Source organism: Gopherus flavomarginatus, chromosome 4 (genome assembly GCF_025201925.1).
Source record: "Gopherus flavomarginatus isolate rGopFla2 chromosome 4, rGopFla2.mat.asm, whole genome shotgun sequence".
In the NCBI taxonomy this organism is placed as follows: domain Eukaryota; kingdom Metazoa; phylum Chordata; order Testudines; family Testudinidae; genus Gopherus; species Gopherus flavomarginatus.
Window position 1 is genome coordinate 39,456,738 of NC_066620.1, and position 16,390 is coordinate 39,473,127.

Genomic DNA, 16,390 nt, shown 5'->3' on the forward strand with positions numbered 1-16,390 from the left:
TTTAAAGCTAACTATTAGTTTAAAACAAAAACAAAAAACAAAAAAGGAAGCAGCAGCAGCACATCCACAATGCCTCTTGGGATATACAGTATGGACACAGACCAGTCAGCACAACAGATGATGTGCTGTTTATTTTGCATGGCTTTTTTACCTCGTTTAGTTTGATATGTGCAAGTAGCTCACTGGGCAGACACTTCAGGAGCTCAAGGTGTTGGATTCCTCCCTGAAACAACACCCAGGCATTTGGCTCCTGGCTGTGATGGTCTGTGTGAAATGTAGCATTCAGCAGGAGCCCATTGACTATACTCAGTGGAGTTTCTGGTTTGTTGTGAGCAATAAGTGTCATGGCCACTTCGGAGACAGAATACTGGGCTATATGGCCACTCTTATGTCACGGAAGAAAGTAGAGAAAATCCATCAGTGGTACTAAAGAAAGATGTTACTGAAGTTCACATGTGTAGTTGAATTTTTCAGTGTGAACTTTCCTGCATGCAAATTAAATAATGCTATGTTTTGATAATTCAAAAGTGACTAACATGTCCCCTTATTTCACTTAATTGAAATTACATAATTAACCTACCTAAGGATACTGACTATTCAGGAATAGATATTTTAGGAAAAACCTCTAAGTGAATAATGTGGAAGTAAAGACAATTGACATTTATTTTGTGTAACAGAAAATTAAAAAATTGTTGACCGAAAAGTGTTTTAAATTAACCTCCCCACACTCCGGACACACCTTTTGAAGTGTTTCCATGGCTTTCAATGGAATCCCATGAGGTACAGCATGTACCTGTAGAGCAGAAGAAGGGCTAATCTTATAAGCAGAACGTGTTATTTTGTTAGTAAAAGCTGACAAATTAGCCTCAGTGCAGATAAATTATATAATTCTGAAAAAAACTATTAATAATTTTAGTAAACATTTTAACATTATGTATTTTAAATACATATACAAACCCATATCTTAAGGCATTCAGGTTGAACTTGGCATTTATAACCTAGATTTATCATGATTGTTGAGAGATCCACACATTTTATTATTATTTATTGTTGTAATGGTCATTATTACAGTGTACTGTGTCAGCACTTTGTATTACTGATACTTTCAAGCACTGAGGCTTGTCACACAATTCTAGATAGAGTAGTTCATGTCGTCAGTGCGCAGTGAGAAATAGAGGTAAACTGGAAGGTACATTACGTTAATGAATCAGCTGGCTATTTTTCTTAGAAATGGGCCTGATCTGTGGATCTGGAAATTCTGAGCTGATTCTGAACTTCCCCAGTATTTTAGGGAGTTCACATTTGGTGTTCTGGTTTGGATCCATCATAGAGATATGACTTAAGCTGCAAAATACAGATTGAGATCAATATTACACCCAAAGTTTAAAAAGGGGCTTAGATACAATGACCCAGTTCAGGTCCATTTTTAATTCTCCCTTGAAAAAACTAATCTTTTCTCTTTTTATATTATCATTATTTATAGAATTAAAAAGGAACTTAAATTAGACAAATACACTCATAATAACTTATCACTGAAGCTGACAAAAGCAAGGAAATCTATCTTTACATCACCAGGTTGTACCCAGATTCTCCATATAACTATATGTTATGATCTATTACACAATTTAGAGCTACCTGTGATAAGCACAATGGATGAAAGCTTTTAAATGAGTTGATTGCATATGTCAGAGGATCATTTAGGATTTTAAAAGTTCTTAGCACCTCGTGTCATAAGCTCATTTATCACTTTAAATATATTTTTATATATTTTCAAATGTACATGTATGGTGAAGAGTGACAGACCAACACCTTTGTTTCATTAAGGAAGTTAGTCATGTAATAGTCTAATAACATATGAATATACTATCATAATATAGGCATTCACAATATACAGAGTGAATTCCTCATCTACCAGCCAAAAACAGACATGTCACAGTTTGGAAAATAACATGAATGGTGTCAAAAATTAAAAGAAAAATCAGATCCTCAAAAGCTTAAGAATACACAAAGCAAGGCAGCTAGTTACGCTCACTGAATTGCAATAACAACAACAACAACAATTATGATGATGATAATACAAAGGCAGATACTCAGATGCAATGCACTATTGCCAGATCGATTTTCAATTACATTTCACTGATGTATTCATTTGTTTCTTAATGTGCTCATCTTGCCCATTAGGAATAATTAGCAGGCTTGCTTGGTGATTTCCTGGTTTCTGACAGTGATTTTTTTTCTTTTTGTTGACAACCACTTTTACTTTTTGGAAAGTAATTTTTGGATATTATAGTATGACTGTCATGTAATTTAAAATTCCTAAGAAATGTAAAGGGAAGATGTAAACAGTAATTTTTAAAATAAGGTTATTTTAATCAATAATACCTCAATAATAAAGCAAAATACTAGACATTAACTATTCCTGAAGAGCAGAATCCAGAAAAGAAAACAATAATTTAGCAATGCTAATATAATTTGGTACAATAAATTACTAAAATATACCAAAACTATCATAAAAGTTATTAAAAATAAATAATTACTTTTGGAAATTTGGGACATTTGGGGCTAGATTTTGTTCTCAGTTACTCCAACAGAAATCCTCTGATTTCAGTGGGGTAGACATGGATGTAACAGATTAGAATTTTTTCTATAACTGTTTTATAGTTAGTTACTATAGCAAAGGATGGAAAAATAAAACTACCATATGACAGAACATAAAACTATCAATGAAGTCCATTAAAATACATAATATGCAACATAAATTGTAAAATGCAGTACAATAGGAGCACTTTGAACGTTGAGCTCCAGAGTACCAAATGTTAAAATGGGGCAGGAGAAGGGGGGCGGGATCTTTTTCGAAGCTTTCAGCAAACACTTCTCTGAAAGTCTAACAGAGTCACTACAGACTTTAAGACTTCTTGTAGGATTTAAGGAAAAATAAGGTATTTCCAAAAAAAAAAACTGTGGGCACTTAACTTTTTTAATTAGGTGATATAAACTGTTATCCTTTTGAGGAACAAAAAACATTCTGATCATTGAATTCAATGCAATGAGTGAATGTTTTTAGCACATATCAGTTCATACCCTTGATGCAGAAGACTTCAACAATTTCATAAAAATTCAGATGTGCTTATAGGATCTGTTACATGAGATATTTGCTGACACGATGATTATGAAACCCAGACTGAAACTCTTTATGGTAAAAGGTCCTTTTTGTTAAATAGCCATACTTTTGTCAAACATCAACTTATTTTGCTATGTTGGTTTGAAAAGCTTTTTCCCCCTCATATTTTTTATTTCCATAATGACACATGGCTAGAGGTGTGATATAATACAGTTACATGAAATGACACAGGAGAATGCAATTGCCCAGCATCAAGTCACTAATGTAAACATTTGGAATTTAGAAACAATCTCAGAATCATAACTAAAACCCTACATTTTTGAGAAAAGGGGCATTTTTATGGAGCATTTTTCAAGTTGTAAAGGAAATGTTTTGTGATTGGCTGTTATTCTCCATGAAATTGTTGAAGTGTTTTAGGCAATTATAGCTGGCTGAGTTACCTCTGAGAACATAAGTGTTTCTAAAGGCTGCTGGCTAATATTCTTGCACTGCCATGTCTCCTGTTTTAACAACCTTACATAATTGCAAATTTCATTTTTTAAAATAATCCACAACAGAGTTTAACTTAATGAAAAAATAAGTACTCAATATGCTAGTGTTCACATACATACAAATCATAAATCTAAAGCATTGTGACATTGCAGTGGCCAAAAACTGAACAACTACTCTTCCTGCAAATGCAAATTTAAAGATCACCAAGGAAAAAAAGCACAAACATCTTGCACTTTTTCCTCTCGGTTTCTAACAGGTATTAATATTCACTATATACATCAGTTCCTGTACTATTATAGATATATAATGTGGCCACAAATCATGCTCACTTTCTCTCTCACTTAGCCAAAGGACAATTCAATTTTCTGAATTCTGTGTACATATTAGTATGGCATAATAATGATTTATTCTAATATAATATAAGAAATATAATAAAATAGTAGAGAGAGGAGAGAGTGGTTTTTATAACCCTACATTAAGATAAATAATGCTAAGCTGATAATTGATTAAACACAGTATGTAGATAATTTATAGGTAGTTATAAGTTAGTTGTAATAATAGTATTGTGCATGTAATAGGATATGCTGTAAATACTGTGAAAATATATCTATATTGGACATTTTGTAAGTGGTTAGTATATGAAAGCAGGTTTGGTACAAAAAATCTAGCAAAAAGAATATATGTCGAGAGGGAGTTAATTATTTGGTTTACTGCTGTACTTCCTATAACACAGAACATAAAAAAATGGATTCTCTGAACACTTAACCATTAGACAAATATACATCACTGTACTTGCTGCTTTCTCTCTACCAACATGTACTTTTTTTTAATCCAAGAAGAAAGTGTGGAATTTATTACAGGAAAAAATTTAGTTTCGTTTAAGAAATGTTATATCTTTCTGTTTTTTAATTACTCATGGTGGAGACTTTTTTTTTTTTAATATATCCCATGCTGTCTTTCTTTATATCAATTGTTACTCAGCCAGTAAAAAAGGAATGAGCACAACAAACCAGTTTTCTATCTGAATAAGGATACTTTTGATGGCCTTTTCATTTCCATCAGTTAACAGAACTTCTTTGACATCTGCAGAAATAGCAACCTGAAAAAAAGAGCACAGCAAACAATGAGCAAATATGCTTGTCTGTGTGGAAGTGAAGACAGGAGTGACAAGCCTTCAGTATCATGCTTCCTCACCTATTTCTCTGTAACAATCTTCAATCTTTTTTCATTTTATGTCTGCATTATTTTAATCATTCAATCAAATCAGTCAATACTTTTATCATTCCATTTGCGGGAGCCTCTATCTTGCTATCATTCTGTTCCGTAATTGCATTGTGACAGCGGATGATGGTATTCTGAGAGGCTTTCATTTGCGGGCTTCTGTTTATCTAGTAGAGCCATCATACAAGGCTGTCACTCTGCCTTTCAGCTTGCTTCTGTCTGACTGCCTGATGCCCTTCATATAACTTTGCATTGCAGGCAGATGGCTTTGTAAGGGTAATTTTTTTGTGAGCTTTGACATGCTCGCACATTGGGCTGTAACCTCGACACATTGTATAAGAGCGACAGGTTTGTCAAATGCCAATCAGTGTAACAATATGCTTTTATTTGTAGAGACATAAAAACTTGTCTAATGCACTGCACTGCTACATAATATCTCCTGAATACATGACTCAGAACCCAGAGAATGGTGAACGATGCTCCTGAATGGCCAATCTAATTCAAAAGAATCTAATTACTGAGAGCTCTGGATCATGTTTGTTGGTGTAATAATGCAGGCAAAACATTAGCAGCTATATCATGGTGCTCCAACTGTGATTCGCCAGGCTATTCCTGTATCTTAGCAAATGGGACTATAATCTGAAAAAAAAAATGCTTCAGCTAAGGCAATGAAAGACAGACCGTACGTGGCCTGGAATGTCACAACAAGAGATATTGACTACACTGAGGTAAAATGTTTCTGCTCATCGAGGCAACCATAAAATCAATATGATACGAAAGCAAGTCAATCTAGAAGGTCTCTCAAGACTCTGCAGCTTGACTGCAGCTGATGCTGTTGACAGTTCTCTGACCCAGCAGTTGGAGGCACTGGAACATTTTTTCTTTTGTTCCTCCCTCTGAATGGGATTGGAATTGAGAAAAGACCTACCATGAGCCCAGCCAAGCATGTCATGCCACCCCCTAGCTCACACACAGCAAGGTCCCTGAAAAAGAGAAAGGAAATGGTAGAACCCATACAAATTAGATGAAAATGGTCAGAGAGACATATATGTTACAAGAACAAATTGCCATCTGCAGTACAAACTGAGCTACCAGGAAGTTGTAGAGACATGACTAGGCTACCTCATGTCGTTTGCGTTTTAAAAATAATTATGAAATAGAAAAGTCACAAAGCAGGCAAATCAGTAGGGGTTCCCTCATTAGTGTTCAGTGCAACATTACCACCGCTGAGCTGAAAAATCTGAGAAGGTTCCCTTTTTTCCCCTTGTCAATGGCGCTGTCTTTTAGAACTAAACTAGCTAGAGTAGCGAAAGATAATTGTTAGGAAAGGATAACATTGTTAATCCACATTCATTCTTTCAAAAACAGTTAGACAAGTAAATGGGGAAATGAATATTATTTATATCTATATATAGACATACAGCTTTATCTAGTAAATTCTTTATATTTTGAAAAAAAATACAACAAATTTTAAAACAAGCCACATACCTTACATGTGAAGTATTCAGATTTCTCAAGTGGCACTTAAATTGCAAGTGATATACAAACAATACTCAAACAATATACAGTTAAACCACTGAAAACTAAGGTAAGGTAATGTCAAGAGCTAATCTGAACCCAGAAAAGCAAGAGAACTCAGAGTTAAGGCTAAATATCTGCTGTGACATGCTGTTCTTAAATTAGCCTATTGTGCACCGGCATTACCAATAATAACAACATATGTGCTATCTATATGGATGAAATATACTTTAGTGTGGAGAACCTGCATGATGGGAGCTGCATGGGGGGAGCCATCAACAGAATGTTCACATTAGTGCTGTCTCCAAACCTATGGCATGCTGGCGAGGGGGATGGAGGGGTGATTTTTTAGGGACAAGTGATTTTTAGGGACTCTGTCCACTAGTCCAGCCCAGATAGCTCTCTCTGTTACATTCCCACACACTGACACCCAATCTGGGAATGGGATGGATTTGTTTCCCTTAGACCTTGCACACTTCACTTGCATAAAGACCACTGGTTTTATGGAAGTGATGTAAACATCACTCTATAAAATATAAACATATTTGGGAGCCCAAACAATGCCTAAACACAATAAGTAGAATTAAAAATAGAGAAGGTCTGCAGCTTAGACTCTGAATGTATTTGTATTTCATTGTTTCTATAAAATCTTATAAGAATGTTTTAAATTTAATTTTAATCTTATAAGATTATTTTCTCACGGTTTTTTCTTTAGGTTTAGGGTTTTAAACAGGTAGTGTTTAATGAAAAAATGTACAATCCACATTTCGCATTTAATAGTTATTATCCTTTGCAGCAATTACAATCCAGTATGTACTCAATTAATTTTTAAAAAGGGTAGTATTGAACCAATAATGTAAATGTCTTTATATATATATATATATATATATATATATATATATAAGAGCACTTATTCAAACATGCATGATGTGGATTAACAGCTCTTTTGGAACCAGTCAGTCAGTTAAGTAAATATAGATTCGGTGATTTTTATAAAATGAAAATTAAAACCTATATGGAAAACCTATCAACTCTAAAAGCAGCAAAGAATCCTGTGGCACCTTATAGACTAACAGACGTTTTGGAGCATGAGCTTTCGTGGGTGAATACCCACTTCGTCAGATGCATGGATTCCACCTACAACCCAAAACCTACCCCATTGGTCCTGTACAATGGAACTGCAGGGATTCCGCTGAGCACAGGGCTATCAAGTGTTTGATAGGCATTTTATATAAATATGGGAAAAATTAAATACATAAAATGCAGAATGACACAGAAACGGGGTACACGTGCATCACTACATAATATGAATATGATGCATTTTATCAGATAATACTTTGCTTACTTTCCCAACAGAAATCTGTTTAAAGAGTGTCTTCTATTTTTCCTGACCTTCACAATCAGTAATGATCGATCAGAGCTTCACTTTTGTTTCCCAAAAATCAAAGTGAATAAAAAGCCTTGAGTGGAAATCAAAAGTCTTTGACATATAGCAAAAAGCTTGCTGTGCAATATTAATACCCAAAGGCAGCTCAAAATCCTTTGTTACAGGCAACATGCTTTCACCTTGAACTTTTTTAATTTAATCTGAAGATTTAAATCATAGCCATCTTTACCATGTAAATACAATAAAACTAATGGATTGGAAAGCATCTTTTATGTACAATTCTCTGTACCTGAACATTTGATTTTGCTTGAGGCAGTAAAAAGCTAGCACCTCTTCAGAAGGCCAGATACCTATAAAACACAAAGATATTTCCTTTTTTAGAATAGATTTTTTTTCTGAAAGGTGTCATTAATATTTAATAGCTATTTTTTAGATCTGCACCAACCCGATCTTTTACTGCATTTATTTTATTTTATTTTTAAAATATGCCACAGTATCAGAGGATAAAGAAAAGAACAAGACTTACAACAGAAATGCTTCTAAGGCTGTGTCTACACTACTCACCTTTTAGCGACACAGCTGTGCTGTTTTAGCCATGCCGCTAAAAGGCGTGCAGTGTAGCTGCTGTTTGTCAAAAAACATCCACCCTTGCATGAGCGGCAGTAGATCTGTCAGCAAGAAAGCACTCCTGCTGACAAAGCGCTGTTCACCCTGGCGCTTTTCGTCAGTAAAACTTTTGTCATTCAGCATGTGTTTTTTTAACATTCTTGAACGACAAAAGTTTTACCAACAAAGTTCCAGTGTAGACAAAGCCTAAGATACCCAGCAACAGACTTTATAAGAACATCGGCAAGGCTAATCCATAGCTGTCGACTTGTTTAAAAATTAGGCACCAGCATTAACATTATAAACATTAAATACAATCAAATTCTAAGAAACATCAGTTTTATACCATATATTTGACATTGGTAGGCAACAAATTAATACATTCATAGAGTTTAAGACCAGAAGGGACCATAAGATCATTGTCTGACCTCCTGTATATCACAGGCCATTCAATTTCATCCAGTTCCCCCTGTACTGAGCCAATAACTTGTTTGACTAAAACATCTCTTCCAGAAAGGCATCCCAACTTGATATGAAGACATCAAAAGATGAAGAATCCACCATTTCCCTGATAGTCTGCTTCAGTGATTAATCATTCTCTCTGTTCAAAGTGTATATCTAATTTTTAATCTGAGTTTGTCTGGCTTCAGCTTCCAGCCAGTGATTCTCATTATGCCTTTCTGCATTAGATTAAAGAGTCCTTTAGTACCTTGTGTTTCCTCCCCATGAAGGTACTTATACACTGTTCTCAAGTCACCTTTCAATCTTCTATTTCATAAGCTAAACAGATCGAGCTCTTTAAGTCTCTCACTGTAAAGCATTTTTTCCAGTCCTTGAATCATCTCTGTGGCTCTTTTCTGCATGGTCTCCATTTTTCAATTTCCTTTTTAAGGCATGAAGACTACAAGTGGATGCAATATTTCAGTATTGGTCTCACTGAAACCATACACGGAGGTAAAATCATTTCCAAATTTCTATTCACTACTCCCATTGATACATCCAAAAAAGAATAGAGAATAACTTCTACCTTTTTCAGTTGAATTATATTCAGTTATGAAACGTGCAGTGACTCTGTGGCAAAGTTATACTGGTGTGCTTTTTCCTCCACCTGTTATTGGTAGTGAAGGAACACTCCTATATATCAATTCGTAAGTCACAGCTTGGGCTGGCCTACTAGCTTCCCATGAGAATGACCGGGCTTCAGAAGCAAACTATGCCTGTTTGGAATTAAGAACTTCATAGATCATATACTCTTATGTGCTGGGGAGGTGAACGGGAAGAGGACGTTTATGCCTAAGTTTTGTGCACTCCCACAGGCCCTAAAAGTGACACTGCAATCTCATGGAACTATAGTGAAAGCCTATAATCCATAAGCAAAGAGGTGGGGTGACACTGGAAAATAATCCGCCTGAAATTAAAAACGTAGAAAGACCCAAAGTTCCTATTATTTGGATAAGACTTCCAGAAAAGGGATCCACTCTCAACAAAAACACCTACTCAATTCTTAGAGACAGTAAGAAAGTTATTCAACAAATAGTAACTCGTGATTTTTTCAACAGTGCATAAACTTTTTCTATTTCCTCATTTCAAAGTTCCCTGAAACTAGGAAATGTCCTGAAGAACGAAACACAATAAGTAATATCGCCCTTACAAACTCCTAGTAATTCTCCCCAGCAAATGTCTTAATAGTTTGAAACAACCAGCGGTAACCACATCATAATAATTCTGTGGCTACACATACCATATGGTCATCATATTCCACACATTTCATTACTTGTTGGAGTAATAGGCCTTATATGTCCCCTGTGGGCCAGTTCCAATCAGCAGAATGCAGTGATACACATTTTCATTAAACAGTACACTACATATTCCCAGGCCAGGCAAAGCAGTAAACCTCAGATACGGGAGAATGAAGATTTCAGAACCAACCATCAGATGCCAATTGTAATGATTCCATAGCTATGAGCTATCAACCTCATGAAGAAACTTGCACAAATACAGACAGATATCATCTTCCTTTCCAAATGCAAACGGATGGACATCATACCAAATGGACTAAAGGTAAAAAATCCACTGCTATCTACATACTACACAGACCACAGTGAGAGATTATGTCATACTCTATCAAAAAAACTGAGGAACCACCTGATCAGCATCCTATACAGCAAACAGGAAAACATCAAAAAAGAGCTCTCCAACCTGGAGACTCTCATTAATAACCAAACTTCTATACAAACGGACTTCACTAGAATAAGACAGGAGATCTACATTACTCACTTCACCTCTCTTCAAAGGAAAAAGGACTGTAAGCTGTCTAAACTCCTACCTGCCACATGGGGCCACAACAGTGGTACCCCTAACCCACCCAGCAATATCGTCAATCTATCCAACTACACACTCAGCCCAGAAGAAAAGTCTGTCCTATCTCGGGGACTCTCTTTCTGCCCTGCCACCCCCACCAACATGATACAGTTCTGTGGCGATCTGGAAGCCTACTTTCGCCGTCTCCGACTCAAAGAATACTTCCAGGACAACACTGAACAGTGCACTGATACACGGGTGCCCTCCCACCAACAGCACAAGAAAAAGAACTCCATATGGACTCCTCCTGAGGGTCGAAATGACAGCCTGGACCTATAAATTGAATGCTTCCGCCGGCGTGCACAGGCAGAAATCGTGGAACAACAACATCGCTTGCCTCACAACCTAAGTCGTGCAGAACGCAATGCCATCCACAGCCTCAGAAACCACCCTGACATTATCATCAAAGAGGCTGATAAAGGAGGTGCCGTTGTCATCATGAACAGGTCTGACTATCAAAAGGAGGCAGCCAGACAACTCTCCAATACCAAATTCTACAGGCCACTTCCCTCAGATCCCACTGAGGAATACACTAAGAAACTACAGCATCTACTCAGGACACTCCCTACACTAACACCAGAAGAAATCAACATACCCCTAGAGCCCCGACCAGGGTTATTCTATCTACTACCCAAGATTCACAAATCCGGAAATCCTGGACGCCCCATCATCTCGGGCATTGGCACTCTCACTGAAGGACTATCTGGATATATGGACTCTCTACTCAGACCCTATGCCACCAGCACTCCCAGCTATCTCCGCGACACCACTGATTTCCTAAGGAAACTACAATGCATTGGTCACCTCCCAGAAAACACCATCCTAGCCACCATGGATGTAGAGGCTCTCTACACAAACATCCCACACACAGATGGAATACAAGCTGTCAGGAACACTATCCCTGATGATGCCACAGCACAACTGGCTGCTGAGCTCTGTGCCTTTATACTTACACACAACTATTTCAAATTTGATGACAATATATATCTCCAGATCAGCGGCACTGCTATGGGCACCCGCATGGCCCCACAATATGCCAATATCTTCATGGCCGACCTGGAACAACGCTTCCTCAGCTCTTGTCCACTCACACCCCTTCTCTATCTACGCTACATTGATGACATCTTCATCATCTGGACCCATGGGAAGGAGACTCTGGAAAAATTCCACCATGATTTCAACAGCTTCCACCCCACCATCAACCTCAGCCTGGACCAATCTACACGGGAGGTCCACTTTCTTGACACCACGGTGCAAATAAGTGATGGTCACATTAACACCACCCTATATCGAAAACCCACCGACTGCTATGCCTACCTTCATGCCTCCAGCTTCCATCCCGGGCACATCACACGATCCATTGTCTACAGCCAAGCACTGAGGTACAACCGCATCTGCTCTAACCCCTCAGACAGAGACCAACACCTACAAAATCTCCACCAAGCATTCTCAAAACTACAATACCCGCACGAGGAAATAAGGAAACAGATCAACAGAGCCAGACGTGTACCCAGAAGCCTCCTACTGCAAGACAAACCCAAGAGAGAAACCAACAGGACTCCACTGGCCATCACATACAGCCCCCAGCTAAAACCCCTCCAACGCATCATCAAGGATCTACAACCCATCCTGGACAATGATCCCACACTTTCACAGGCCTTGGGTGGCAGGCCAATCCTTGCCCACAGACAACCTGCCAACCTGAAACATATTCTCACCAGTAACTGCACACCACACCATAATAACTCTAGCTCAGGAACCAATCCATGCAACAAACCTCGATGCCAACTCTGCCCACATATCTACACCAGCGACACCATCACAGGATCTAACCAGATCAGCCACACCATCACTGGTTCATTCACCTGCACATCCACCCATGTAATATACGCCATCATATGCCAGCAATGCCCCTCTGCTATGTACATCGGCCAAACTGGACAGTCTCTACGGAAAAGGATAAATGGACACAAATCAGACATTAGGAATGGCAATATACAAAAACCTGTAGGAGAGCACTTCAACCTCCCTGGCCACACTATAGCAGACCTTAAGGTGGCCATCCTGCAGCAAAAAAACTTCAGGACCAGACTTCAAAGAGAAACTGCTGAGCTTCAGTTCATCTGCAAATTTGACACCATCAGCTCAGAATTGAACAAAGACTGTGAATGGCTTGCCAATTACAGAACCAGTTTCTCCTCTCTTGGTTTTCACATCTCAACTGCTAGAACAGGGCCTCATCCTCCCTGATTGAACTGACCTCGTTATCTCTAGCTTGCTTGCTAGCACACATATATATACCTGCCCCTGGATATTTCCATTACATGCATCTGAGGAAGTGGGTATTCACCCACGAAAGCTCATGCTTCAAAACGTCTGTTAGTCTATAAGGTGCCACAGGATTCTTTGCTGCTTATGTAGACTTCAACATTTTCAGGTATTTTGCACAGCGTGTATGAACTTTTGGTCATTAATAGCAATTGAATTCTGAATCTTCTAATAAAAAAACCCAAGGTCCCCACAACATGAGTTATTAATTATCATCATCTATTATTTCTTAAGCACCAAAACAACGGGCTCAGTGACATATAGGACACAAAGGAAGGCACAAGTACATGCCCTTTGCAGCTCACAACATCAATAGACAACCAAGATCAGACATAAACCCACAATGGGAAACCTACAAGATGGTTCTAACTTACAGCATTTCTTAGCTACAGGAGACTCTCCATTAGCTATATTAACATTGGGGTTCATATCCTTGATGGGCTGCAGCCAACAGAGAGACACAATCACATACCTAACTAAATAAGTTTGATATTCTATCCAGTAGAAGGCAGTGGTACATATACACGTTATCTAGTATGTTAAAACAGATTCAAATACTGGCAGGGTAAACTCAGAGCTTGTTTACACAGTACCACAGTGTAGACTGTGGGGAGTGACTTACAAAGCATGCCAAAGAGTTGCACTCTGCGTCCGCTGCTGGCATGAATGGAAAGGTATCTAGTTCACGTTAATGTAACCCCATTGGAAAGAGAACTACCATAACGTAAACTAGGTACTTTTTAGTTCATGCCTGCAGAGTCCATATAGGACAGTTAGCGCACAACTCTTTCCTGTAGTCCTGTAGTCCTCATAACAGCGCAGTGTAGACAAGGCCTTAGTCTACTCATCCTACTGAAGGATCCAGACAAATAAATTGAGTATAAAACTTACTATGTATGTGGATTTTTCAGATCATATATTTTGAAAAATCCTTTCAGCTCTTCAGAGTCATAAAAGATATCATAACTCATTTTATAAGAATGGAGTTTTGCCCCATGGTGTTCTTGGCCAACACTTCCCCTTCTTTAAATCACTGTGCTTCCCGATTGTCATCCTCAAGAGCGTCACAGTCCATTCAGTTGCTACCCTCAGTTTCCCACAGCTGACTACTCTTGCTTTGCGTTTTACATATACAGTTTGTAAGCCATTTCTGAATAAAAAAAAGATCAGATATGCAAAATTTAATATTTTAATTAGTGTTGGTTCACATACCTACCAAACGCATTGAAGGAACATTATTATGTGTACAGTTCATTGTAATTTAGATTTACATGGTGTCTGAAAATCTTGTTATTTTTCTTCTGTACATCAGGGTTAAAATCACATATTCATACATAATTACCCATTTCTCAGCAATATGTACACTCAGGATGCTAAAGGATTTTCTGGGGTTTTTTTTAGCATTGAAATATGTTAAAATGACAGATTTTACATTGAATATAATAACTATTTAAGTATTAAAGTGAATAATATAAGAATGTTTCAGTTTGCAACTGATAAGTATGGACTCAAGCAACAACAGTGGTTTCTGATGTTTAGTGAATAAGTGGTTAATTCAAGACTATTTGTAATACTCTACAATACACATTAAAAAAACTGTTTATAGCAAACCTTGAGTCTAAATGACTCTTTAAAATACTTGTTTTTGTAGTAGAGGGCCCTGAGTGTCTGAGCTTGTCGCCCATTGTCCAAATTCTCACTTTGATGTGGCTTTGATTGAAAAGACATCCTGACTGAAGTCAAAGTATTCACCAAATCTTTTACTATTGGACATCAGTTCCTTTGCCCTGCCATCACACAATGTTAATACCTACTTCCTCGTGGCAGCAGCTGCTTATACACCACTTACCCCATCACTGGGAGAAAGGAAACGGCATCTTCTGAAACAAAAGTGCCATTCTATAACCAGCTGCTAGCAACACACACTGCACCTTTCTCCTCCCCCTTAGGGGAAAGTATCACCTCCATAATGATCCAAGATACCGCCAGCTAAAGAAGCAAGAGTCAGAAGGTCTCTCATGAACCCAGGTCTCAAGTGTGGAAGCACACTGTGCTACCAACTAAGCCAGCAGCAAGAATACCTTTGTTAATTTTAGTAAAAGGAAAAGCTTCTCTTGCCTGAACAGGTAAGTAAGCCTCTTTGACTGCTTTCAGAAAAGGGATAAGCTCAAAGATCCAGGTGGAGGAGTATGCACTCTGCCTTCTACTCTTTCATTCTAATCTACTTTTTTCAACAGTGCGACCTACATTTGTAACATAGTCAAACTATAAAATAGTAAGGTTTCTGTTTAAAAAGAAAACAAATGCTCAGTTCTGTTATAATTCAATGTCAAAATCCACAGTAGTTAGCATATAGCACTAATTCTTCAGAGACAAAAATATTATCTATTACTTCCTGCTATACAAACATACATGTGCATATGGGTTTTGTTTCATACAAAAATACTGTAAAGACATCTGGGTACAATTAACAAAAATATGCCTCTGATTTTACATGCATAAAATTGGATGGGCACCTATTTGGATGTGCAATTACTACTGCATTTACACATGCAAATGCTTGTTTACAAACTTACACCTTCGCATGTACGAGAATAACTGCACCTCTTCACATCAGAACAGTTGTGCAGGAAAAAATAGGCAATGGCTCTATTGGACTTTACAGCTCCCCTTCATGTCAAGGTGTGTTTGTGCATGTGTAGATGTACAGTAATCGTTGAGATTTAGGAGAGGGGCTGTGCTCAGCACAAAGCCTCCCAGAATTCACAGAAATACAGCTGCTGCGCTGCCTTTATGCACACTGCAACTTCCTTTGGCTTGCTGATGCAAAGTAGTCCATTGCTCCCATTCCACTCTGATTCTTTTGCAGTGATTGCCAGAAGAGGTGCACTACACTGCCAGAACTACTGGCTCTAGGTATCTACACAATGCTCATTATGACTGTACTGGCACCTTAATTACTAGATGGGAGGGGTGGTGAAGGACGTAGTGTTTATTTTATTTGTACATATTTCTCTAGCACTCATTGTCATACCATCGTAACAGAGCACCTCACCAACATTACTGGACTTAGGCTCACAAGAATCCCTTGAAATCATGAGTACTATTATCCCTGTTTTACAGATGGAGAATTGAGGCACAGAGATTAGGTGACTTGCTCAAGGAGGTCACACAATAGGTCTATGGCAAAGCTAGGAATAAAGCCCACATTTCCTGATTCATAGTTCTGGGCTCAAATGACAACAAAAATCCTTCTTCCCCTACAGAGAAAGAGCAGCTAAAGAAGTCATGCTACCCTAAGGATGCTCAAATGGAGTTGCCTTTGCCACAGTACCCATGGCAGGGTCAGTGCCCTG

General features: G+C 38.0%; 1 protein-coding gene across 3 annotated transcripts in view; it reads right to left on the reverse strand.

Moving 5' to 3' along the window:
* CAMKMT (calmodulin-lysine N-methyltransferase) overlaps positions 1 to 16,390 on the reverse strand; it is a 389,892-nt gene that overhangs the window by 62,941 nt on the left and 310,561 nt on the right. For 2 of the 3 annotated variants that reach the window (XM_050951924.1, XM_050951926.1), the window contains exons 4-6: positions 8,029 to 8,089; positions 5,763 to 5,817; positions 4,649 to 4,712 (exon numbers count right to left, since the gene is read on the reverse strand). In XM_050951924.1, the coding sequence (XP_050807881.1) occupies positions 4,649 to 4,712; positions 5,763 to 5,817; positions 8,029 to 8,089 (180 nt within the window). Of the gene's footprint in view, positions 1 to 4,623; positions 4,713 to 5,762; positions 5,818 to 8,028; positions 8,090 to 16,390 lie in introns of all 3 variants that reach the window. The other variant, XM_050951927.1, reaches the window with a different exon arrangement.